The sequence below is a fragment of the Cyprinus carpio genome, chromosome A21 (assembly GCF_018340385.1).
Source record: "Cyprinus carpio isolate SPL01 chromosome A21, ASM1834038v1, whole genome shotgun sequence".
In the NCBI taxonomy this organism is placed as follows: domain Eukaryota; kingdom Metazoa; phylum Chordata; class Actinopteri; order Cypriniformes; family Cyprinidae; genus Cyprinus; species Cyprinus carpio.
Window position 1 is genome coordinate 5967751 of NC_056592.1, and position 12223 is coordinate 5979973.

Genomic DNA, 12223 nt, shown 5'->3' on the forward strand with positions numbered 1-12223 from the left:
TCAGATGAGCTAATCCACTGTCAAGTTTTTGTAGCATTGTTCTTTTACAAAACAGTTTGAGAACGTAGTTCATCAACAAAATATCCACAAAACACCACAGCCAAATTCCTGCTGTCGTGTCATTAGTTACGGTTTTCCCATTCAATTGTCAGACTTAATCCTATTTTTTGCTTTGCAGATTGAATTAGTTTCGCGATTCTCGTATGATATTGCTGTTGCTTTCATGATTCTGCATCACTGTGTCAAAACCCAAGGACACATGTCACACAAGGCTGCTGAAAGAGCTTCAACGCCACTCTCTTTATACTCACAGGAAGTGGGCCGAGGTCGCCAGGGTCCAGGGATGCTTTTGTCCTCAGGTGAACGGGATACTTCAAGCGAGGATCTTCCTGAAAAGAGAAAGAGAGAGAGGTTGACACATGCTCAGATTTTCCCAGAAGGTTTAATCCTCATTTAGCAGTAAATTGCATTTGCTGTCTGCTGCCAAAATGCAGTTCTTCAGACAATAAGTTAGTAATACTGGAATGATTGTGTTTCTTTACGTCTCATGAGGAGATTATACAGTAATTACACACAGTGTAATCTTCTCTGTGGACATTTTAAAACCACAAGCAGGATTTAATAAAGACATACTTTGTAAACCATTATATGCAATCGTGCAAAGAAGAGAAAATCTATTTATTTTAATTTTAAACCTTTCCAATTACAGACCCTCCAAAGAGGATGCAATACATTTGACAGAGAAATAGACAAAGGTGAGTCTGCGCTGGGAGAAATTAGGGCACTGGAGAGAAGCTGCAGTTCCTCTGTCAGACACCAGGTGGCACATTGATTCGGAGCGCATCACGTCTGCATAACCGGGGCCTCCCTCCAGCTATGGGGCACTGAAGTGTGCAATTGTGAGCAAGACTGTGTGTGTTGGTGTGTGCGTATCTGTTAAAGTCTTTTTTTTCTGCCAAATACCTTTCACACAACGTAGGCAAAAGAACAACATTTAAAATACCAGATCTAACCGTTAAACATTTGAGAAAATGGCAACCACTAAATGTATTATTATTATTGATTATTTTTATTATTTTAATAAATTCGAAGTTTGTCTTGGAGACAATACAAACAGATATACTATTATAGTTTTTGTTAATGTTCAGAAATATTTTTCTCTGTGTGTGTGTGTGTGTGTGTGTGTGTGTGTGTGTGTGTGTGTGTATATATATATATATAAATATATGTTGTGTGTGTGTGTGTGTGTGTGTGTGTGTTATATATATATTTATTATATTATATATATATATTATATATATTCATATATTCATGTAATATTAAGAATAATATAATATAAAATATAATATTCATTATTCAATAAAATAAATTAAAAAAATAAAAATAAAATAAAATAAAATACAATAAAAATAAAAATAAAATAAAATAAAATAAAATAAAATAAAATAAAATAAAATAAATAAAATAAAATAAAAATAAAATAAAATAAAATAACAGTTCTCTGAAAACTCTGCAGCTGAGAACAGACAGTGCATGTGGATACTGTCTGACTGTTGTGAGAAAAAGCTGACCAGTCAAGCTCCAGGTCAAACTGCTGACAGTATTTGTATCGTAGTAAACAAACGCTTAGTGATGAGATAAAAATAGATATTAGCAGTGATCACAGCTGCATATAAACCATAGTTATGTCAGCAAATGGAACTGCAGACATGAAACCTAAAGCAGTGCTGCTCTCCAGCATTTCGAAACATAGTACACTTACAACTAATATATATTATAACACTTATAACTCTGATTACAACAGAGTCTACCAATGAGGTGAAACTATATATAAATAATTTATAGTGAACATTTCATCTTTTCACTTATGGCCATCTTGCATTTTTTCCTCAGAGGTCATTACAAAGCATTCTGGGATTGGCCTTATCATGAACTTCACTAGGTTTGGAAGAGATTTCGTGAGTGTTTGTCTTACCCATGTGGTGGTTCTGCTGTTGTGGTCGATGAAGAATGGCCGTCCATTGGGTGCAATTCTCATTTCCCATCCAGGGGGCAGGAAGCTCTGGTTGGCTTTATGTTGGGATTTGGGTGAACTGTAGGGAGACGGCTGCGGGGACTGAGGGTTGGAAACTGTGTCTTTTACGGCTCGCCGTATCTGGGCATTATTAGCTCCCTGCAAAAGAAACAGAGCTAATGTTAATTATTTCCCTGTTTGTCGGACTCTGTTATTTAGTTTTACAGCTCTTGTAATTAATTTAAATTTTGTGTGGGAAAGTCAAGTCACCTTTATTTATATAGTGCTTTTAACAATACAGATTGTGTTAAAGCACTTTACAGTATTAAATAGAGTCAATAATGCAAAATGACAATAGTAAACACTCAATTTTCAGTTAAAGGCAGTTCATCATTGAATTCAGTGATGTCATCATCCAGCTCAGTTCAGTTTAAGTAGTATCTGTGCAATCAAGTCAATGATATCGCTGGATATTAAGTGTAAGGAAAGACTTTTACGAATGTGACATGTCAAAAAAATTTAAAAGATTTGGAAAATGCAGTACTGTACGTGTTAATGAGGTGGCATGCTGTTATTTAATCCTGTTAAAAATTTTAATTAGCGCACAACTCTGGAGGATTTCAACTCCATTTCACCTCTGCCCATCTCTCGTGCTCTCTTTTTTTTCCAAAAACAAATGCTTCCCTTTCAACAATTTAATTAAAATTCACATGGCCCTGTGCAACCCTGATCATTTATAAATACAACCCAGTATTTCTTTATGTAAACTTTTAAACCTTCGTGATAAGATACGAAGATCTTCAGATGCAAATGTAGCACCTGCCGTGTGATTAGTCATAATTGATCATTTGATGAAGGAATTCTAAGCATTCTTTCCTTCAGAAAGCTAAACCAACAAAAGAAATAAGATGAGAACAAGGAATAGGACTGTGTTCCCAGAGTGCTAATAACACAGAACACAAACTACAAAGAATCAGCTCTTAAATTTGACACAGAACAGCAACTAATCCAGCTCCTAACCTAACACTCAAACTTTTGTGAATAATTTTAGATATAATATTTCTTGTTTTACAAACTTTTCCTTAAGAAATTTAAGAATATTCTATTAATTTGTAAAAGCAAAACAAAGTCTACAACATCATAAATAATGTTATAATATCTAAATTATTCTATTATCGTAAAGAATAGAGGAATATTCTTAAAATTAATATATACATTATATTATAAACAAATGCAAAACCACAAGTCTACAGCATTAGAAATAATATTATAATATATTAAATATTATATTAACAACAAATATAGGAACTTTATTATAAATAATACATACATATGTAAAAAAAAAGATATATTATATAAAAAATAAAATCCAAAATCACTTATCTACAGCATCATAAATCATATTATAATATATAAAATATTAATTTTAAATATTCAAACTATTTGAGTGCAGCTAATCCTAACACGGTAGTATAAGAAAATCAAAACAACAGATTGTATGTTGGTAATATGAGGATCTGTCACTATATATCAAGCTGTACGATGCAATATCAAATGCATAACTGAGAGAAAACCCTCTTCTTATGCAAGCACTCGTCAAGAACTGTTTTCCCTGTATTAAGATCAAATACAAGATACCTTTCATTTGTTCTTCCTGCAAAGCAACCTCATAAAAGCGCCTTTCTGTAACACTATCAGCAAAAAGTTTCATGTTTCAAGAGGCCAGAGATGCTTTGGTTAAGAGATGCACTGAAGCCATAGTTCTGTTTAAAATATCAAGCTATGACAGAAGGAATCAAGAGGGACAGAAGAGGGATTTTAATCAATATCACACCAGGCAGTCCCATGCATTTTTTGTTAGCTACCAGGTTTTTTACATGAACGTGTGGGACTGTAATTAGCAAAAATTGCTATGAGAGAGAACACAAGTCATTTATTTCCCAACATCTGCAGATTAGCCACAAGAGCTATTGTTTATTCCATTAGCAAAGTCATTCTTCACAGCGGAGGCCATTAGCTCTGGCTGAGGCCCACCATCGCAGATGAAATTGTTTGCCATTTTCAAAGGAATATTCTGGATTAAATTACAATTTGAGATTTATAAACACCATATGTGGCCTGTTGTCAATTACCACTGGAAATAATTAGCAATACATTTATAAAAACAAACAGTAAAAACAGTACGTACACAAGTCTAAAGCATTACAAATAAATAACAATATAAAAATATTATTGTAATATAGTATATAAAATGTATAAAATAAAATTAAATCATTTCATAACATTAACCAAAAGCATGTTTTGGGAAAGTTTAGTAGGTATATATGGATATATTTCAGAACAATATACTATAAAATCAAAATAAGAAGTATGTTAAAGATCAGACATGGATTTAGAGCAAGAGAACAGAAGGAAAATATGAAGTCATGGCTGTTTGAAAGGTTAAACTACTTTTTGGCAATGGTGACACTTTGGCGCGTTTCACGATAAGCAAACGGACAGCTGCCCCAACCTAAGTTTTAGGTAGCGTCAACTGATACGAATGTACAAAGCGGGGGTAGAAGCCCTGTTCCCTCCATGCACACATAAATGTTGATGAGCATATTAAAACTTCATACAAACAACAGCTGCTCAATTCAACTCTGAGAAGATTTCAACATCACAAATAAGAACTAAAACTTCTGAAAATCTGTAGGATGATTAAAATTAAGTACATTAAAATTTTTATTTTTTTTTTTTTTTTGTATAGTCAAAGTTTCATCTTATCTTAGAGGGCATGAATAAATTTACACAATTTATATATATATAAAAAAAATGCTAAATTTACAGTCTGACAATATATACATTATGTGCACCCCTATTTGAATAAAAACAAAAAGATTTTCAAAACCCATGTGAAAAATATAACAAAATGGGCTGTGGAAAAATGTCAACCTATCATTTCATTGAAAAAATAATTTCATTTAAATAAATTATTATTGTTATTTTATTTAAATTTTTTTCTCCAGAAAGTATGACAAAATTAGCCTATAAATTATTAAGCTCGAAAATCTAACTAAACTATTTTAATATTGAATGGTTGAAAATATTTCATTTTGTGAGACGAAAGTGACTATGAAGTGATATGAGAGACTAAACTAGAACTTGTCTGACAAATAAGCAAAAATACATTTTAGCAGTCATTAAGCAAAAATACCTGACTTCATAATGCCATAGTGTGCAAAAAAAAAATTTGTATATTGACATAGTTCCAGAAACCAACTACTAAGTAGCAAAAAAAGAATTAATGTATTACTTGTTGTTCATACTGTGAAATACTAAAAAATTAATTTAAAGAACCCTTTGGGTATTGCAAAAATCCGTTGGTATTTTCATGGCTGTTTGGACATTTTCCTACACATTTTCTATCAGAAACACTTTATAAAACAAAACAAGTTTGCTGACAGCTGCAAGAGAACAAAATGATGAATGATAACAGCACAAAACAGAAATAACCAGTTTTTTTTCCTTTTACTGTGCATCGAAGCAAATTAAATTAACTTGAATTGAAAGGTCTGGAGCAGACAGGTCACAAAACGGTCTCTTGACTGAATTGCCTTTTGGAAATCTTACTTTCATATAAAAACTGATCCATGCACAATACAAGGGCTACAAATAATCATTTGCCTCAGCTGTTCATAGCTAAAAGAAGCCAGTGTGCATAGAATGTGATTCTGATTTCCCATTTCAACCAACTGTGTGTGGATATTGTGATTATATTACTCTGCACTGTCGCAATGGAAATAAAACAGGTGTGAAACCCGGCTTAAAATTGACACTTGTCTACCACCAAATGTGATGAAAAACTGGCTTTGTCAGCTGCGTGAATGATAAACTGAATCTCATTTATGTAAAGGACTCAAATCAAAGACACTCAAACTGAAGGAAACATTTGTCGAGACTTGGCTTAAACAAATATTACCTCAGAAGTTTATCCAGAAGCAACCTTTTTTTTTTCTTCAGAACTCTACGTGTCATAACATATAATAAAAATTCCTCACATTAAGTCAACATAGTGAAAATATGAGGAAAAATATTACGAGCAAAAACAAAGACAGGCACTATTGTCACTAATTTGCAGGGGAAAACAAACAAAGCAGAAAATGGCAAATACAAATATAAAAAAACCAACAAAAAAAAAAAAACAATGTTAACATATATTAACAATATTTTTTGCTTTTTTCCCCCTAAGAAATTAACATTTAATCAACAAACACTTTAAACTGAGGAAGACCTTTATAATGTTAACATTTTATAAATATTTTATATTATGTGTAGAATATTTATAATATATATAAGATTCTAAATTCTAATATCTATTATCATGTTAATATATGATTTCAGAAGGATCATGTGACACTGAAGACTGGAGTAATGGCTGCTGAAAATTCAGCTTTGTATCACAGGAATTAACTACATTTTAAAATATTAAAATAGAGAACAGTTATTGTAAATCGTAATAATACTTTACAAAATTACTGTTTTGTAAATACTGTAAATATAGCCTTGGTGAGCATAAGAGACTTCTTTCAAAAACAATAAATAAATTAAAAAAAAAAACTTTACAGACCTCAAACGTTTGAGTAGTAGTGTAAATAATATAGATTAAAAAAAAGAAAACAATTCTGGAACACTTGTCAGAAACACTGTATAAAAATACAAAATAATTAAACAAAATACTGGTTAATAACAACCAAGAGTGTTTGAGATGATCCAAACAGTTAAATGGATAACTCTGTCATCATAAGAAGAAGGATAATTAAGTTGTTCCAAACCTGTATGAGTTTCTTTCTTCTGTTGAACACAAAAGACATTTTGAAGAATGCTGGTATGTTTGTTTACCAGCATTCTTCGAAATGTATTTTGTGTTCAACCGAAGAAAGAAACTCATACAGGTTTGGAACAAGTGGAGGGTGAGTAAACAATGACAGAATTTCCATTTTGGGTGAACTATCCCTTTAAATGGTGACCCATACTCAGAAATTGTGCTCTGCATTTAACCCATCCAAAGTGCACACACACAGCAGTAAACACACACACACCGTGAACACACACCCAGAGCAGTGGGCAGCCATTTATGCTGCTTGCTCAAAAGCACCTCAGTCGTGGTATCGCCGGCCCGAGACTCAAACCCACAACCTTAGGGTTAGGAGTCAAACTCTCTAACCACTAGGCCACAACTTCCCCCGAAAATTGATTGACTGGAATCGACTCAATAGATGGACTGGAATCAGTAGGAGGGGCAAAGTAAACGGAAAGAAGGAAGTCGGTGGATGAAATGGAGGGAAAAGCGGATGTTCTCACCTCTAGTGAGGAAGATAGAGTGACGGTGGGGGAACTGAGGCTACGGGGTCTGCGCACTTGTGGTTCACTTAGATGGCCGCTGGAGGAGGAAGGGGTGGAAGCGGTGGTTGCGGCAGCTGTAGCGCCCCCTGCTGCCACAGCTGAGGTACTAGCTCCATCTTCAGTGTGCTGCTGGTCAAAGAAAAGGATGAGCTAGCTAGTCACAACACAGTCTCATCCAAGAGCACGCCGTCCAACACTGACCCTAGTCGGACCAGAAAAGAGGTCCAGAATAGACCAGGTGTACAATACTGTAGAAAATGAAGGCTTATTAAACTGATCAATAATTGTAAGGTTTCATTTGATTGTGGGGACGAACATGAAGGTCTGTCTGGTTTATAAATGACTACAGAATATTTTAAGGAAGTCTGGAGATCAGTTAAATAAGCCTTTTTATATGGTCTATTATTAAAAAAAAGAAAGAAATGGAGAGAATCATACGAAGGATTAAGAATATAGAGTTTACTACCACAAGGACCAGAAATATAAGATATAGATTCAAGCTGAACCAGAGTGGCAATAAATAGATCAAGAAAACACACAAAGATTGTCAAAACAAATAACAAACATTGTGACGGGACAAGTACACAAGAACATGGAAGCAAACAGATAAAGGCAGAACAACAGAAAGAAAATGAGACTGACGCAGTTAAAAAACATGGGCCAATAAGGAAGGAACGTAGAGAAGAGTCATGGAAGAACCTCCGTTAGCTTTAGCTAGGCTAAGCTAGAACACTGTACCTGCAGAATGGGCCGCGTCCAGGTGGTGCTACGGTTGTTGTGGTTGACGTAGTATGTTCGTCCCTTGGGGTCTCTGCGTTCCTCCCAGCCTGGCGGAAGGCCTGGTGTGGTCAAGGCGTAGGTGGCCGATGGAGACTGAACAAAGTGAAACGAAAAGTTTGCATATTCACAAAACAAAGAAGAGACTTGGTGATATTAAAATCTGTATCACTGTCAGTTCTGCTACAATGAATGAATCTGTTTAGATTTCATATCAGGGTCATATCTGTATGGGAAGCCTTGTTACCTGATATGGCATTCAATATGATGAGTGTGGGAATATTGTACACTTAAAACCAGAACACAGACACATTTTCACAGACACATAAGAAGACCTAAGCAACACAACGCCCAAAACACACTCCACACAAGGTGACGTTTTAATAGTATTATGGACACTTTTTAAATGCATCCGATAAATATGTCTGGGTGAATTTATAGGTAGGGTGTCGATGGACATGCTAGTTTGTAAACCGATCCCTGACAATCTCTAAATTTACACTCAAAAATTGGTATAAAATAAAAGAGAAAATACCCACCAATAATGAGAAAAAATACGGAATGTGGAATATAAATATGGAATATTAAATGGTTCATAAAAAAAAAAAAAAAAAAAAAAAAAATTATACATTTATAAATATAAATTAATATCATAATAATAAATTAAATTACATTAATTTTAAATAACAATAATTAATTCTCTTAATTATCTTACTAAAAGTGAAAATAACAATAAAACTCACAATATCTTACATCAATATCACATTAAAGAACTGTTGTAAAATAAAAAATAAAAAAGTAAAATGAGGTGTCATCCTTAAAGAACACTCCTAATAAAAATGGATACAATTAATTAAAACAAATTATGAATTTATTAAAATAAATTAAACGAACAAAAGTAATAAAAATATAATTTTATTAATAATAATGAATATACTTAACCACATCTCAATAAACACATAAAATAATAAATAAATAAGAAGAAGTAGTACCAAAAACAAAGGAGAGCACAAATGTACAACGTGGACATTACCATGGTGTCCTCAACGCCTGTGACCGTTTGTGCTCTTGTTCGTCGGGTCTGGGAGCTCTGCTGGACAATAACAGCTGCTTTTAGATGGGGCAGGCAATCGCCCTGTTTTGGGCCAGTGGGAGAGCGGAAATGAGGGCAAATGGAAGGACAGGGTCAGCCAGAAAGCGGAATGACGAGTAGATGAGGAAGTGATTTTAGGGTGGTTTCTTGTTATTTTAGGTGATTTTGTGAGAGGTGCCCTGCGGTGTGACGTAAGGATACAGCAACCCAAAAAAATCGGTGTAACAAGATAACATGAACTATAGGGAGTGTATTTAATTTGAAATCACTGTTAGATGATTAGAATTGAGAACACATTGAGATTTGATTAAAGAGTGATAGAAAGAGTGAAAGAAATACCCAGGTGCATATTTGTGGTGGGGGGGGGGGGAATCATTAATTTGCAATTAAGGGATGATTAGTGTCAACATTTTGTTTTTGTCTTAAAATGACAGCAAATCATGACAGGATTTTCATTTTGTGTGAACCGTTCCTTTTATATAATTCATACAATGGTAAGGAAGTTTGTTAAAATGAAGCCTAACTAAAAACTAAAAACTAAACTAATTAATTTGTAATATATACTCATATGCTTACAAAGTTTGATCAAAAATACAGTAAAAGAAAGATTGAAATATTACTGCACTGCAAACTTCTATAACTGTTACTTATTTTAATATCTTTTAATACGTTATTTATACCTGTGATGGCAAAGCTAAATTTTGAGCAGTCATTACTCCAGTCTTCATTGTCACTTGATTCTTCAGAAATCATTTTAATATGCTCTAATAATTTCAAATATTACTCTTTTTACTGTATTTTTGGTCTCTTCCATAAACGCAGTAATAATAATGACTGACTGTAACTGAGACTGTCCTGAGATTGCACTGTGTCCACAATGACGGATCTGAAAGGTTTTCAGGAATCATCCAAATAAGTAGCTTTCTTCAGCATTTCAAACTGACTTACACTTGCCCACTGACTCACCGACTATAAAAACAGAGGAAACAACACCTGGGAAAATATCCGACTGGTACTTCAGAATTTCAAATACTGAACGAGTCAACTCTCTCACAGACAATGAAATGCTTTCCATCTGCTTTTACATGGATGTAATAAAAGACACTCTTGTCTCAAACAGGGCAATCCGATTAGCCATCCTCTCAAGTAATGGTTGCACATTTCAACTCGTATGTAATGTCAGCCTCCTCATACCCAGGGACAGGAAGTGTGGGGGAAATGCCACCTCTCACCCACACTAATATCAGACAGATTTGCTGTGACTATAGCAAAATCCCTCATCTGCAGCTCTCAGAAGCACTTCACAGCCAGAGAGAACCGGGCCACCAACCAATCACCCTCTTGTCAGAACAAAGTGGACATGATGCAGAAAGGACATGGAATGGGCCAATATTTAAAGCGGATTCAGGCAGATGAGAAAAAGCATTTTTTTTCCAATGAAAGGGAAATGTTACTTCAAAGCTTCAACGTTCAAGAATGTAATCATTTTTACTATTTTTTGATCAAGTATAAATACAGCTTTGGCTAGCATAAAAAAGTATTAAAAATAAAAAATATCATGGACCCTAAACATTTGAACAGCAGTATAAAGTCTGCCTTTTCTAGTATGGTTTTAGATTACATGGATAGAATATAGAGCATAAGTTGTACTGGCCACATTTTTAGTACATATCTGTCTGTCCTTTTTGGGCATGACAGGTTCTGGTCACAATATGTTGTTGTATGAAGAGGAGCAGCACAAACATTCATAAATTCATCTTTTGTGCTCTACGGAAGACAGAAACTCCATCAGGTTTGGAATGGCATTAGGATGAGTAAATGATGACAATGGTGAACTATTCCAAAGTCATGTGTTGATATGGTTCTGAAAACCTTGTTAGTACAACTACTATTCATATAAATAAAGCTCTACAAACAATTGAATCACAGAAGGCTTACAGAAGCAAATCCAATTTGAGTGTGCATCACATTTGCTTTATGCCTTTATAAGGTTTAACAACTGATCTTAATCCACAGCACAAGGTTATTGGAGCTATCCTGTGCGAGCTGCCAGATCTCATCTGGGAAATTCCCAGCATGCATTGCATCTAAATGCCACGATACAATAATGAAATGGACACCAAAACATTCAAGGGACTAACCCAACCTCGTGACCAATCCACAAACCTAATTTCGAACAGACTTATCGCACACAGTAGCAGACGGGGTCATCAGACTGTGCCACATGAAAACAATCAGCAGGAACTTTGCAGAAAATAAATATATAAAAGTTTCAAGGCTGGGAATCATGCCATTTAAGTGAAGCACAATTGCTTTAAAGATGTGGTGCACATTGTCTCTGTGCGTTTCCTGCCTCAAGCAATCGGGAGCAGATCACACAATGACCTCATCCACATGGGTAATGTAATTTTACCAAATGTGGCTCATCTGCTGTAAAACAGCATTTGGCGGATCATTTCAAGAGACAGCACACTATTTACCACTCAAAATGTTTTGCTTGTGCTTCTTAAAGTGTGAAACAAACTATATTCTTGTTGCTTGTAACAGTGAGAAATTAATTTGGCAAGCTGTCTCTTAAAATTGGAAATGCCCCCATGCAGCGACAATTACAAGGCAGCTTTTTAATAGAATGCAGCACTTCTTTACAAACATTACTGAACAAGCTGCACTGTTAAATGCTCAATTAAGAGAACTCCCACAGTCACATTATCCCCATGGAAACACATCAACATATCTCATCCGATGACATCATAATCACCACTACAGCTTCAATAAATCAATCCTACTAGCATAAAAATACCTCATACTTCACTCTGAATTAACGTTTGGCCACAAAAACTACACAAACACATAGAAAGGTGTTACATTTCAGAGCAAACAATAAATGTCATTTTATAACAACACAATTTTAGTAATTTTCTTAATATAATGTTTAACAGATCAGTCAAATATTA

At 34.4% G+C, this 12223-nt stretch overlaps 1 protein-coding gene across 21 annotated transcripts in view; it reads right to left on the bottom strand.

Moving 5' to 3' along the window:
• The window catches only part of LOC109089132 (E3 ubiquitin-protein ligase NEDD4-like), a 71741-nt gene that overhangs the window by 12383 nt on the left and 47135 nt on the right, over window positions 1–12223 (bottom strand). For 6 of the 21 annotated variants that reach the window (XM_042778727.1, XM_042778726.1, XM_042778712.1 and 3 more), the window contains 5 exons: window positions 9210–9311; window positions 8138–8272; window positions 7358–7528; window positions 1976–2173; window positions 312–389 (listed from right to left, as the gene is read on the bottom strand). In XM_042778727.1, coding sequence (XP_042634661.1) covers window positions 312–389; window positions 1976–2173; window positions 7358–7528; window positions 8138–8272; window positions 9210–9311 — 684 coding nt within the window. The remainder of the gene's footprint in view (window positions 1–311; window positions 390–1975; window positions 2174–7357; window positions 7529–8137; window positions 8273–9209; window positions 9312–12223) is intronic. The other 15 variants (XM_042778728.1, XM_042778731.1, XM_042778718.1 and 12 more) reach the window with 7 other exon arrangements.